Raw genomic sequence first — 15,445 nt, forward strand, 5'->3', positions numbered from 1 at the left:
TCTAAGAAATTGATCGTGTGATTGTCCGATTGTATAGTAAACTTCAAAAAGTCTGATTGATGGTTCAGCCAGGTGAAGAAGGAAAGTAATTCAGCTGGAGTGCTGTTCCAGATGATAAGGACATCGTCAATATAACGCATCCAGAGACCGAGCTGGTCTCTGAATGGATTGACTGGGTTAAGTATGGTGTCCTCCTCAAAGGCGGCCATGTACAAAATAGCTACATCTGGAGCAAAGGGAGCCCCCATTGCAACACCAGAGGTTTGAATGTAGAATTTGTTTTTAAAAATGAAGAAGTTCTTCGTCATAGCGATCCGGAGTAAGGACACAATGAATTCAGTTGGTACTTGAACCGGTGCCGGACGGCGTCGTAGGCAGCGTGTTATAACATTCAGGGCTTCTTGTTGCGGGATACATGTATAGAGCGATACCACGTCGCATGTCGCCAGTATCTGGAGATCAGGGTTGAAGGAAGAGTTCTCAACAATGCTGATCGTGTGCATCGTGTCACGTAGATAGGTGGGAGTAGATTCAGCCAATGGTTTCAGGAAGAAATCGATGTACTTGCCTAGGGGCTCTAGTATGGAACCGCACCCAGACATGATCGGTCTACCTGGTGGGTTGTCCATACTTTTGTGGATCTTTGGAATTGTGTAGATGGTGGCCAGTCGAGGGTGTTTTTGGTTCAAAAAATTGAATTCGGATTCAGAGAGGAAACCCATATCCAGACCGGCTTGTGTTGTTTCCAGGATTTCTTGTGCAATCGCTTGGGATGGGTCAGCTCGCAGTTGTTGGTAGCTAACTCCGTCGTTCAATTGACGAAGAACTTCAGATTCATATGAAGAGATGTCCTGAACGACGATTGCTCCCCCCTTGTCCGCAGGTTTGATTACCACTTGGTCCTTTTGTGCAAGCGATTGCAAGGCCGCTTTCTCTTCTTTGCTCGTGTTGTAACGGACGAATTTTTTGGTCTTTAGTAATTGCTGCACATCTCGCCAGACTACCTCCTCAAAAGCCAAAATCTTATGTGACATAGTGCTGTTGTAGGGAACAAAGGTGGAAGGGGGTCTGAGGCCAGTTACTGATGGTTGTGTTCTTGGTTCAGAGTCTCGAAAGAAGTACTTGAGCCTGATCTTACGAAAAAATTGATATAATTCAGCCCGGACAGTGAAGTTGTCAGGGTTATTGGTGGGAACATATGATAGCCCTTTTTCCAATACTTTGGTTTCATGCTCACTCAGAGGTTGTTTGGATATATTGACCACAGGGCTACTGGGCACCGAAGGTGCTCCCCCCAGTAATTTCATTCCGAATTGTCCCTGGTAGGCATTTACCATCTGTATGTTTTGTTGCGAGTTACTCGCTCCCCGTGTTGTGATCGACTGGCCACCATCTACACAATTCCAAAGATCCACAAAAGTATGGACAACCCACCAGGTAGACCGATCGTGTCTGGGGGCGGTTCCATACTAGAGCCCCTAGGCAAGTACATCGATTTCTTCCTGAAACCATTGGCTGAATCTACTCCCACCTATCTACGTGACACGATGCACACGATCAGCATTGTTGAGAACTCTTCCTTCAACCCTGATCTCCAGATACTGGCGACATGCGACGTGGTATCGCTCTATACATGTATCCCGCAACAAGAAGCCCTGAATGTTATAACACGCTGCCTACGACGCCGTCCGGCACCGGTTCAAGTACCAACTGAATTCATTGTGTCCTTACTCCGGATCGCTATGACGAAGAACTTCTTCATTTTTAAAAACAAATTCTACATTCAAACCTCTGGTGTAGCAATGGGGGCTCCCTTTGCTCCAGATGTAGCTATTTTGTACATGGCCGCCTTTGAGGAGGACACCATACTTAACCCAGTCAATCCATTCAGAGACCAGCTCGGTCTCTGGATGCGTTATATTGACGATGTCCTTATCATCTGGAACAGCACTCCAGCTGAATTACTTTCCTTCTTCATCTGGCTGAACCTTCAATCAGACTTTTTGAAGTTTACTATACAATCGGACAATCACACGATCAATTTCTTAGATCTCACTATTTACGAGAATGCAGGAATCTTGTTGACAACACTCTACCGCAAACCAACAGAGAGGAATTCCCTGTTGTACTACGACAGCCACCATCCCAGAGCCCTCCGGGACAATCTGCCCTTTGGGCAATTTCTTCGAATCCGCAGGAATTGCTCCATTAAAGAACACTATCTCATGGAATCTGACGAGCTTACGAATCGCCTGCTGATGAGAGGGTACCCTAGACGGTTAGTAAAAAGATCAAGAAAACGAGCATGGTACTATCCTCGCGATGAACTACTGTCGCCCAAGACCAACATCAGCCAACAGGAAACTAGGATTGTGTGTGTCACTACATTCAACACCAGAAGCAACGAGATCAAATGGATCATAAATCACCATTGGAAGTTGATCTCTGATGACATCGACCACTCTGCCAAACCCCTACACGCTTTCAAAAAAGCGAAAAGCGTCAAGGACTTTGTGGTGAGATCCCTCCTACCCACACCACCTGAGTCGACCATTGCCACCTTATGGAACTTACCTCCGGTTACTGGCCACTCTAGATGTGGCAACTGTAAAGCGTGTGATACGGCCATCCAAGGAAAAGAATTCCAACACTGCCATTTGAAAATTCAGCTTAAGACCCACACCAACTGCAATTCCTCAAACGTGATCTATGCGATACTGTGTCCTTGCCAACTAATATACATAGGACAGACACAACAGAAAATCAAAATGCGCATTCTCCAACACATGAGTAGAATTAGATGTAGTGTACAGGGAGCTCCATTGGTTGAACACTTCAACACAGCTACTCATCCACCTGAGAGTCTGAGATGGGTGGTGATAGAAAAGGCTGTCTTGGGCCCCAGGGGTGGGAACATTGCAACCATTCTAAATACACGTGAACTAAAATGGATGTTTTTCTTTAATTCTATTGACAAAGGCCTTAACGAACAAGACAGTTCTTTCTCTCAGTTGGCCACATTGTAATGTTTGTACCATCTAGCATGTAACGCCATGGCCTTTACCCTTATGGAAGAGGTACGCCAACTGGCGTTTGATTCATGATGGAGACCGTTTTGTCAATGTACAGCATTTGTGGTTTACTACGTAACTAACTCGGCCTTTACCCTCATGCGAGAGGTACGCCATTTAGTACGGCAGGGGCCCCCATGTACTAATAATTCATCATGTGCCTGTGGGTCACTCTCATACCTATTATTCATTATGCTACCAATGATGTATAATCCTCATACTATGACACATGATCAAGTTACTAGTAATACTCCATTGAATCCGTGTACCGTTTCTTAGACTGACCACCAGGATTCTGTAACCATTACCTGGGAGCGCTCAATTTTCCCTGTATCCGTTGATCCGCTAGAATCATTGGATACCTAATGGCTATAAATACCACACGATCCACTCGCGTGTTTAAATATCTTAAATTAATGTTTTTCTTTAATTTTCTTTATTTTTTTTTTATTTTCCTCATTTCTGTATTTTCATATTATTTTCATTATTAGCATTTTCTTATTTCTAATCAGACCGCCATATGGGGCGAGTACAACATCACACCGTGATTAGCAGACACATGCCTTTGGCAACAGTGCAGTCTGTTTTCGAGTTCTATTTTGAAGTCGGTCACCACGTGACCCTGTTACCCTGACAACTCAACGTATCAGGAAATGAGCCTCGCTTTCCCAAACGCAAGCGGATTCATCGCCTGATTAATTCGGCTACCGGTAAGCCTCACGCGCGCGGTCTTGGCTCCGTCAGTCACAGTGTTTTACCGCTTTTTGCAACTTCACGTGTAACTGATTCGTCTTCTCTTGATCCCCGCCCAAATTAACGTGAGGATTAACACGGGTGGTCATTCCGGTCCCTACTTCCTCGTGGAACGAACAACTTGACGGGGTAAGTCTGGCAGTGCAATTGCGCTCGGCCATCGCAATCTGTTTACAACACACTGGTTATGACATCTAACCAAATGTCGGTCCATTTTTCCCTGTTAGGAATGTCTATTTTGGTGCCCCTTTGTGGCCCAATACCTGAACCTATTCCGACAAGGTAATTTTCGATTTTCTACCGTGTCCCCTAATAGACACAACGTGCCAACTACACACTGTATGGTGGCAGATCACTATTTTGCTGCATGCATCACGTGGCCTTGGCACCCCTTCTGATGATATCGACCTTTATAGTCCCCACAATTGTAGATTTGAACCATCCTGATACCTTTTTAGAACCACCGTGCCATTTATACATCTCCTGGTGGCGGTTCCCTGATTTTCTCCGCGCATCTTGAAGCAGATTACACCAATCATGGGTGATTCTTGATCAATGGCACCCCCCACTCACGGGGTCCTCGATGATATTGCACCAATATATTCCTTTTTTAATCATACATGCCTTCCCTGTCCATTTGAATAAACCCCTGTGCTCTCTCTATCGAATGGTGGTGATTTATTTTCACTAGTCCAAATAAATATTTAAATAACACCAGCATTTGTATATATTAAATAGGTGGTCCACCCCCTTTTTCCTGTCCTGAAGAAGACCCCACCGCAAGGATAATACTTTACCTGCTCAGTTACGAGGGTCGAAACGTCGACAACTATTTGTTCTAATCATCGACTCCACACCCCAATTGTTCATATGTTGTACTGTCTGGAGTATGATGTCATTTTACTTTAATGAGGATTCTTTCCAGTTTGTGTTCTGTACATAATATGTAAAGACCGAAACCACTTGCTTGAAATACCGATTATTCTGTCACCTGTCAACCCTTTCCTATCACTGAAATCCTCACCACATCACGCACTTCCCCTTTCCCTCCTTCTGGGGCCCTGCTCCACCTTCACCAATTACTTAACGATTGATGTTATTTGATTATGTTGTATCCATTGTGATTAAAACAATGTGGTTAACTTTATTGCTTCCGTGATTATTGTCTTTATCCAGTTTTATTTGATGTTCTCCATTTCATTGGGACCCCTTCCTCTCATTACTTAGTAACCCAGGTCCCACTGACTACTTTTGGGTAATACCCCCCTATACTATACACTTTATCTCATCAATGTCAGTGCTGACAGACCAAGACCACATTAAGAGTGGGGAAGCAGAACGTGTTAGTGCAGTGCTTCCCAAACTATTTAGAACCATGACCCACTTTTTTAGTAAGGAAAACTTTCATGACCCACCTAGATTTAATGGACATGAGGAGGGAGATTTCCTTTCATGTAACTAAAGCATACTGTGGTAACACTATGTCATTTACAGATAGTACATTTCCCATTCGAGTGGTCACTAAATTTGCACGGACATACAGTTTTACTGATGAAACTATATTGCACAAATGATAAAGTCCTGATATCAGGCTTTAGTGACTATTTGTTATGTGTGTATCACCGAGTAAAGTGTCTTGATTTGTTGTGTTCCTATTAAAATCTTTGTTTCCATCATACTACAAAATTATGAAAAAATAGCTTCATTTTTGCTTTCCTAACTGCTGAATGTGTACAGTTCACTTACAGGTATTTAAAATGTGTTATGTGTTATGGAGAAATGACATCCTACAGCCTTTGCATTCACTTCATATACCCCAGCAAGACTGTTGCATAAGTCACTTTGCTATTCTTTCTCCGACTGTAAGGTGAGAGGAGTTTGTAAACACCAGTCCTCATGTTAAAAAATAAGCAGCAGAAGACATTTGACTTCTGACTTTGTGGCAGTTATTTATATGTCTGTGGGCCTGTTTTTATGGCCAGGTAGGTAATTTTTTGGTTTCACCTGCACAGCGCTTGCGCTGTGCTTTAGAAACCCATTGTATTCAATAGAAATCTTAATAGGGGCTTACATCCCTCACTCACTTTTCATTGGTATGCATGCTTGCTACTCACTTTTCCTCTGTTTCTATTGGCTGTAGCATACTATTTTCTGTTGTTCTTTATGTGCTTCTCTTATCAGTTTCCCAAAGCCCAAGTACTCCTTTTCATCTGCGTTGGATGGTGGAACTTATTTTGTTTCATCTGCACAGCATTTTTTGTTTCAGTTTACTTAACCTCTCCCTGCCTGCACACATTTGAAGCGTGCTTGTAATCTCTCCCTGGCTGCAACCATTTGAAGGGTGCTTATCGTATGCATGTTTTGCACAGTATATGAAGCCCTTCCCTTTTGTGTGCTCATGAGCCAGCCTCGTATTTCCTGGAAGGTTTTGAAGATCGAGCCAGCCAGCATCGGGCACAGTTGCTTCCTTTTAAGGAAGTATGCACCATGGATCTGCAGCCCCACTGGTTGTCTCCACTAGGTCTCTTCCATAGGCACCCACTGTTGCACTTCTGCTGGCAGCACAGGCCTCACTGTAATGTAATGTAATGTACAAATTATTTATATAGCGCAGGGACACCAATGGTTTTATGGCGCTGAAAGCAGAAGAGCAAAAGAGGGAGACGGTGTGCAGATATTATTCATAAGCTTGACGGAACAGATGAGTTTTTAAGGTTTTCCTGAAGGAAGAACAACAGGAGATAGACCTGAGTCCAGGTGGAAAAGAATTCCATAGTTTGGGTGCCAGAAATGAAAACCTAAGGCCACCATGTTTTTTCTGTTTAAAAGAAGGAACGGAAAGAAGGTTGTGATGTAAGGAGCAGAGGTTACGAGATGGAATGTAACGATGAATCCTAGATGCAATAAAAGCAGGACCATGACCAGTTAGTGACTTGAAGATGGTGCAGCCAAGTTTAAAAATACAACGTTTTGCCACAGGGAGCCAATGAAGCCACTCCAGCAAAGGGGAGACATGTTGATGTTTAGATTGATGGAAAATAAGTCTCGCCGCTTGATTCTGAACCAGTTGTAGTTGGCGAAGCTGGTAGGCTGGAATGCCAATGTAGAGAGCGTTGGCATAGTCAAGGCGGGAGGTAACCAATGCCATAATGACTAGTATAAGGGCCTCAGTGGTCAGGAATCTGCAATTTTTTCGGATTCTCCGGAGATGGAAGAAACATGAAGAAGTGACTGTGTTAATCTGAGGTTTTAAGGAAAGATCCACTGCACAACTCGTGGCTTCATGTTGATGCCAACACAGCCACTGCTCTCGTGTCTAATAACCATGTGCCTGGCCAGCTCCCTATCTTCGCTCCCTAGCGGAATTCCATTGGCATATCGAGCCAAACAGGATGGGGCACAGTTGCTTCCTTATAAAGAATTATTCACCGTGGATTTGGAGCCCCACTGGTCATCTCCACTACGGTTCACCCATGGGCACCCACTGTTGCACTGCTGCTGGCATCGCATACCAGACTGCACAGCGCGCAACTTCATATTTTTACCCACGTGGCCACCTTTCTCTTCTCAAACGGCCTTGTGCCTGACCCCGCTCCCTGTCTTCTCTCGCTATTGGAATTATATGGGCACTCATAATGAGGGATTTAACTGTAGGATGACTTAGTGAGTTGAATGCTCGCTAATTAAACATGCTGATCTGCAACTTGCATCAAATATTATTGTTATTATTATGTGTGAAATAGTTGATAATCTCGCCAGAATGGGGATTGGAATCCTAAACACACCTGATTGGTCGGACATGCTGGGATGGAATAACCAAGAGTGGTGGCCTTGTTACCTGCACATGCTTTTCCAGTGTGGCAAAATAAGATACCCTTCCTCCCCCTGAATACTCAGAAAAAAACGCAGCATCGTGTGGAAGAGCATGTGCACCTCACTCGAAAGGAAAAGGACTCAATTAAGCATCTTTGATAATATCAGACAACGGTCTTAGCCAGGGCCGGACTGGGAACCCAAAGCAGCCCTGGCAATTTTGTTGGACCAGCCCCTGCACTATGCGTAGTGGGCAAGCCTGACCACTACAAGGGGAGTTTTGGGGGGCGTGCAAGTGTGAAGCACTTGCTGGCACCAGGAGGCTGGAAACGAAAGTGAGTGGATTATGCTTGCTTACTGCTTATGTTACTGGGGCCGATATTGCAGCATCGCTGCATAACCAGCCCAGGGGCCCCACCCTTTCAGCCTCCTAGGTAAATACCTGATGTCTGGTATGGCCAGTCCAGCCCTGGTCTTAGCACCGAAAAGGAAGGCAGGGCAGGAGGTCCTGCTTCTAATTTTGGTTTTCTAAAGGTTCTTAAAATATTGATGTATGTGGTTTTTTTGTACCAATGTTCCTTCTGTGAAATGATCTTATCACCAACGTACTGCAGGGAGACAAAAAAATTCTATGAGCTTGTATGCAGTAGGTGGTTTCACAACATTAATCATTACGCACGACCCACACTTTGAAGGGTGATAAAGAAACATTTAGTACCATACGACGCAGCTGACAGCAGAGATGTTTGTCTCACAAACGGTGTGTTGTGAGCAGCCGCAGGAGGTGGAGGGAGTTCGGTGGGGCAGGGAGGCGGTGCGGGGGAGGGGCAGGGTGGGGGGTGGTAAACAACGGAATATGGATAATTGCAGGTAGGTAAACAATGTAATAAATAAAATGAATTTCGTATCGCGCGCTGCATCGCATTTTGCGATGCAGGGTGCGCTACGAAATTTGTTTTATTTAATAAATTGTTTACTTACCTGCAATTATCCATATTCCGTTCTTTACCACCTCCCACCCTGCCCCTCCCCAGCACCGCCTCCCTGCCCCACCAAAATCCCTCCACGGGCCGCGGCTGGTTGTGAGTGCTGCAGAGCAGGCATCTCTCCTCCAGACCTCTTTTTTAACAGGGACTGCACATTTAGGTTTCTTTTTTGCTGCAACACCTCCTTCATCTTGCCTCCTGGACCGTGACATTTTATTTTATTTTTGTAGTTTCATAAAGCATGAATTGCACGGGCTTCACATAAACACCAGTTACATTACCCAAGTACAAACGGAGTTTCAGTAACTTATTTTGCACAACTGCTCACTAAGCTATGAATTACAAAAAAAAAAGCGTATTATTAATTACATAGGCAAAACCTATTGCATTTACCAATGCTTTTAATATTTTTGATTTCTCTAATCCTAAAAGAAGCATTACCTGCAGCAAAACACAAATGCATGCAGTATCCTATACCTTGCAAAATACTCATACAGCAAGTCTTTAGAAGTTCAAAACTGGCCTGATTTCCAAATGAGGACTACTTTTTTAGTTAGCTGGTTTGCTAACAGAATAACTTTTAGGGCCAGATGTATGACCCATCTAATATGCGAGTCGCAAATTGCTTTGTTTTGCGCCTCGCAGTTTGCCACTCGCAAGTTGGAATTTACAACAGTGTTTCCGACACTGTTTGCGATTCCTAATGGGGTTGCAAACTGCCTGCCTCATTTATATTCATGAGGCAGGTGCAATTTGCGACCCCATTGGGAATGGCTAACACTCCCAGGGATGGTGGCCTGCTGGGGTCAGCGGACCATCATGTCTGTGATTGCTTTTTAAATAAAGCAGTTTTTTTTTAGAAAATGCAGCCCATTTTCCCTAAAGGAAAACGGGATGCATTTAAAAGAGGAAAAATTATCCATTTTTGTCACTTTTTCAAAATTCAATAAATTACTCTGAACTTAAAAAAAGGAAAAATTAAAGGTCACTGATTCATTTTTTAGGAGTAGGCAGTGGTCTGTGTGGGGGGACTGCTGCCTGCTCTTAAAAGTTATTTTCACTGCCAGTCCAGACTTCTGTTTACGAGTGGCTTACCACCCATTTGAAATGGGTGGTGAACTGCGAGTGTTTTGCGGCCGCAAAACAATCTCACATTGAAGTGTGACTTGCTATTAGGAAGGGATACCCTTTACACACCCCTTCCTAATAGCGAGTTGCAATCCCTATTTTGCTAGTCGGTAATAGGTTACAGACTCGTAAAATTGGGTTTGTAAATAAGGCACACCTATTTTGCAGTTGCAAACGGGCTGATTCCCTATTTGGGACTGCAAAAAATTATATACATCTGGCCCTTATTTCAGTGTCCTGACCTACTTTGTGTCACAGTCTGAACCGGGTGTCAAGATGAATACCGAATTTAAAGGCATCTTTTTTTATTGCTTTGACTTTTACGACCCACCAAAAATCGGCTCGCTGCAGTTTGGGCAACACTGTGTTAGCATTTTAATCTTTTTGAAAGGGAAGTAACATGAAGAATATCACTGCTGCATTTCCCACAAAAAATTCCTGTTGCAAGCACAAAAGCATGCAGACACCCACCCCAAACAGACTATGCAAATAGCATGTATTAAAAAGTACAGAGCTGCTTCGATTTGTTCATGGGGGAACTTGTTTATCCAATTTACAAACGGTTGCCACTTTGGTTTTGGTGCCCAAGCCAATTTTCTGTCCCTCACAGCCTGTCGTTAACGGCACTTCTGGTAGTAGGTTCTTGTTGTAGGGTCTGAAACATGCCCTACAGAGCAGTAAGAAGGTGCATTCCCCCTGTCACAGGATCCACAGCTGGTTTAACCGTCTTCAGCTGCAAGAAAACAGAATGTCCTGCATGAAATCACATGATAAGGTGAGGGGGTATCTGAGCTCAACTATCACCTGGTGGACTGCCACATGGGTTGTTCCACTCTTCAAAAACCCAATCAGACGCACAGTAATCTGAGTCCCCGAGCCCGTTGCCCGCGCCACTGGCAGTCCTCTCCACTGCCCGCGGGAAGGCATGAGTGACACTGTGACAGACCTGCTTCGAGAGTTTGGGGGTAGGTCCTGTTCGCTCTGCTCTGCTGGCACGACGAGGAAAGGCGCACGGTTCGGGTCTGCGCTCCGTTAATACGGGCTGTAGTAATACCTTGCCGCTCTCACAAATGACAGGTGCCGAGGAGGGATTAAAGTAGTTAGCGCGCGCCGGCCGGGTCTGTTTGTTTCCACAGAACCGTCTGCTGTCTAAAGGGTTAAGTGAGGCTCCCGACCTCAGTCTGCGATAGAAATTAGCCACGCACGAGGGCACGCCGCTTTAGACCAATACAATGCCGAGGGAAGGGGGCGCGCGCTCACACAGATTGAAAACACAGCCCGCCTTTAGCGCGCGCAGCATGTAACTGGAGGATGAGCAGCGCACCGGGGCAGCCTCCGACCCAGCCTAGGTGAGTTCATCCCCGCGACTCTGCTGACTGAACCCGTAGCCTGCCTGCTTCTGCCGAGGGTGGTTGCGCTTTCAAACAATGAACCCAAAGAGCATGACGGGATTAGGACTGCTTGCTATAATCACAATTGCATATTTTAGAAAATAACTGAACTTTCTAGAATATTTGAATGCTAGAGTATGGCATGTTAATGAATGACTTTTAAAGGTCAAGTCAGATTATGTGTGTTGTAAGTGGGGGGATGCCGAATCTGCAAAATGTCATATTTCACTATTTTTAAAGACCCTTCTCCCTTAAAGATGTGACATCCATCACATTAGCATGAGTCTATGGACTTGGATGACATTTGAAAAAAACATGTTTTTCCTATTAAGGTGTTTTCACAGTAGGCTATGCACGCACTGTTATGCCTTCTTGTGCAATCCTTAGTGTAACACTGAAGACTGTCAGGAACATAATTGAGCTGATGTGGTCGTGAGGACTAGAAGATTAGATGGCCGAGTTATATAGGAATTATTTTCCAACATAAACTGTGTTACTTCACCGAAAGTGTTAGCTCCTTTGATATTCTTAGTTTAGTTCATTTTGTGTCTTCTTTTTGTTATGACACCTGACTTCACTGATTTGGACCCATGTGACAACAGATGATTGATTCATGGAATTTAGTAAGATGGAAAGTGGTATTTCACCCGTATCCTGTTAGGGGCTTGTGGTTTACAGAGAACAAAAATCGTGTCCCACATTTTAGGCAATAGCGCAGGTGTGCAGATGTTCGCTAGTCTCGGATGGTCCCCACCTTCACCAGAGGACCAGAATAAGCTTACCCCTCCTTAATGAAGCTAATGGAAAAGGTTGTAATTCTGGATGGAAACCCTGCCCCACCCCCATGCACAGGGAAGAGATGAAATGGGAAATGAGAAGTATGATGGTTGCTGACACTAAAACTACGTTGACTGTATCAGCCACGAGAGGAAGTGCAACCCATGACCGAGCCCCAATCATCAGTGAAAGCAGAAAGGAGTCGATAGCCGCATAGTTCGTCGAAGGAACCACAAGCCCAAGTGGCTGAGTGCAGGACAGAACAATGAGGTTCAGGACAGACCCAGGACAGTGCAGGACAGAACAACGAGGTCCAGAATAGACTCAGGACGGTACAGGGCAGAGTGAAGAGGTTCAGTAGCATCCACATCCGCACAGCTGCTGGTTCAACATCCCACTCATTCCTCGTTGTTTATTGTTGCCTTGGTATGTTATGGCACTGAGACTGCCCCGGGTTCTTCTATTATGCCATCCACGTCCTCAAGTGGCCAGAGTCCATTGAACCGGTCCAAGCACGCTGTGAGCCTTTTCACTGAGACAGCTTTGGCTGTACCTCTGCCAATGCCCGGTGCCAAGAGTGGCATACAAGGAAAGTGGGGAATGAGCTAATGCAAGGGATGAAAAGAAACTAAATCAAGAGCAAGTGCAGGAGGCAGGCGCATAATTTCAAAGTCTCCTGTGGAGTACTAACAGTGTTAATGAAGACCACTGTATAAAAAGCCATGCAGGGTCCGTAATGCTCAACACCACACTTACTTTCACTATCACAAAATATTCAATTTTTAATATCAACTTTATTTTATAACTGTTTACAACTTTATAATACGAGGAGTAGATTGTTTACTTTTTTGAAACATAAGCACGTTATTGAGTTAGGGTGACAGTGCTTAATTTGAGCCTGGTTTTTCCTGTGCTCGACACCTATGGCAGTCTAGCACATGTTAGTGCCTTTTATCTTATTTAGAGACGAGTGGAACTTCAGTTGTTTATAAATTAAATATATAGTGAAAATGGCTAATACCCGCCACCCAAGCCATTCTAATTGTTGGCCTAGAATAGTCTGAACTCACACTCGTAGGAGTGTGATGGTTAGTAGGTGTGTCTGTAATGCCATTGGCAGTGCGGTCAATGGATGGGGCAAGCTGAAGAGGCCCCTTGACAAGGGCCCTGGCGCTAAATATTTTCGTAAATAAATCACTGGGCGGTGTTCACATTAGAGGTTAATATAAGAGACAACTCCACAGCCTAATGAATGCAAGAACCTTACTGAATACTTGACTGATTGAAAGACTGATTGAGGATGTCACCATAATGGACAGGTTTATTGAAGAGAGTGATATCACATAATGTTTGGAGACCGATTGAGGGCGTCACAATATTTGCCATTGTTATTCCAGAGAGTGATACCAGATAATGACCCAATCCAGTTGTGGTTGTTACTATAATTGACACTGTTATTCCAGAGAGTGATACCAGATTATTATTTAGCCCGACTGAAGTTATCACTATAATTTCCAGTTTTAATCGAGAATGTGATGCTAGATAATGATTGAGTCCAATGGAGGTCGCCACTATAATTGCCAATGTTATTCAAGAGAGTGATGCCAGGTAATGATTGAGACCGATGAGGTTGCCATAACATTTGCCGGAGTTAAGCCAGTGAGTGATACCAGAGCAGATAATGATTGAGTCGAATAGAGGTTGTCACTATAATTGCCAGTTTTAAGCCATAGAGTGATGCTAGATAATGATTCAGACTGATTGAGGCTTTCACTGCCAGTATTATTCCCGTGAGGGATGCTAGATCTTGATTGAGTCAGATTGAGGTTGTCACAATAATTGCCAGTGTTATTCCAGAGAGGGATACCAGATACCGATGGAGCCCAAATGAGGTTGTCACTGCAAGTGTCAGTGTTAAGCCAGAGAGTGATACCATGTAAAGACTGTGACCGATTGAGGTTGTCTCTATAATTGCCAGAGTTATTGCAGAGAATAATACCAGATAATGATTGAGATTGATTGAAGATGTCACTATAATTGCCAGGGATATTCCCGAGTGTAATACCAGATAATGAATAATACCTATTGAGGCGACCTTTGTATTTTCCAGTGTTAGTCATAAGAGTGATAAAAGATAATTTAGCAAAGTATTGCATATTTCACACTCTCCTCCCTCCTCGCCCAATTCACTGTACACAATGTCTTCTCAGGTTTGAGGCCTCATCTTTCAAAGTGTCCATCACTGGACGACACAGTGGAAGAGACAGAGTTTACATTTGTCACTCAAGAACTTCTGCTAACGACCCTGAAGGGGGTTTAGACACGCCCCCATGCTCTACAGGTTGTGCTGCATTGATTATGGAGTCTCAGATTGCACGGATGTCAGAATGGACCTTGCAGTTGATGGCTGAAAGGTGCATGCATAAGAGATCTGCATGAACCTGCCTGTCTATTGAGCTTCAGGGCGGTGGATTGCAGAACAGACCTTGCAGGGGATGGTCGATAGGCACACGCACAAGAGATCTGCTTATGCTGATGATCTCTGAAACCCCAGAAGGCAGAGAGGCTAGAATGTACCTTACAGCTGATGGTCGATAGGCACGTGCAAATGATAGCTGCATAAGGTGGCATTTTATGGAGCTTCAGAATGCATGGAGTCCAGAATAGAAACTATAGTTGATAGTCGATAGGCACACGCATTAGAGAGCCATAAGCTGGCCGTCTTTATAGCCCCAGAATGTACCTTAAAACTGATGGTTAATAGGCACATGCGTAATAGGTCTGCATAAGCTTGCCCACTCCTATTTGCCACTATTGCTCATACTTGTAGAGATCCGAGTCTGACGCAAAAAGATGAGTGAGAGTGAATGTTTCTGACAGCCTTCATGAAGGGGGCTCAGCACTGAGTGGGCATTTCAGCGTACTCACAAAAGGGTGACACGCATAAAAACGTACTTGCCTATCTGTAATGAACCCCTACATTGTTATACTTTGGCGTCTTGGTGGGATTTCCCAGATGAAATGAAACGTCTGTATTCAGAGAAAGATTGATTACTCCAGGTAGCAACACGCTTTTTGCCTAATTTTCACTCATCTTAGAGAAGGAAAAGGGATTTCCGTTTTTACAAATCTGTACTAAGAGGGAAAAACAAACAAATATGTCAAGTGTGCTGTGGAAGCCGGTAGCTTGTTTAATATTTGATATAATTCTGATAGCGTTTATGCCACTGATAGAACTGTGTACATAGTGAGGACGTGCCCTTTAGACATTGAGATCAGAGCTTGGTATGGTGTTTATTTCTGAAGAACTGCATGTACCCTTCCCACTGTGTCATTGAAATGCCACTGTCCCCGCTGACATTGATTGGCATGGAGTGTGATGGCGAGGGCAGTGGCCATTTTAAGCACATTCTGATGGAAAGAAGCCCACCTGCTCGCTACAGGGCATGGGTATGAGTGGATTCAGGGTGCCAAGGGTGCACCATGCTCGCAATGTAACAGGCTCTCTTTCACCCACTGCTCAGAT

General features: G+C 44.3%; 1 protein-coding gene across 2 annotated transcripts in view; it reads left to right on the top strand.

Moving 5' to 3' along the window:
* The first annotated feature begins 10,694 nt into the window (after positions 1–10,694).
* Positions 10,695–15,445, top strand: part of AQP4 (aquaporin 4) — a 238,107-nt gene continuing 233,356 nt past the window's right edge. The window contains exon 1 of one of the 2 annotated variants that reach the window (XM_078687384.1): positions 10,695–10,716. Coding sequence is in view for 1 of the 2 variants with exons in the window: in XM_078687383.1 (XP_078543509.1) it covers positions 11,063–11,100 (38 nt within the window). In the remaining variant the exon portion in view is untranslated. Of the gene's footprint in view, positions 10,717–10,984; positions 11,101–15,445 lie in introns of those variants that run through there. The other variant, XM_078687383.1, reaches the window with a different exon arrangement.

Source organism: Lissotriton helveticus, chromosome 4_1, assembly GCF_964261635.1.
Source record: "Lissotriton helveticus chromosome 4_1, aLisHel1.1, whole genome shotgun sequence".
NCBI classification, from domain to species: Eukaryota; Metazoa; Chordata; class Amphibia; order Caudata; family Salamandridae; genus Lissotriton; species Lissotriton helveticus.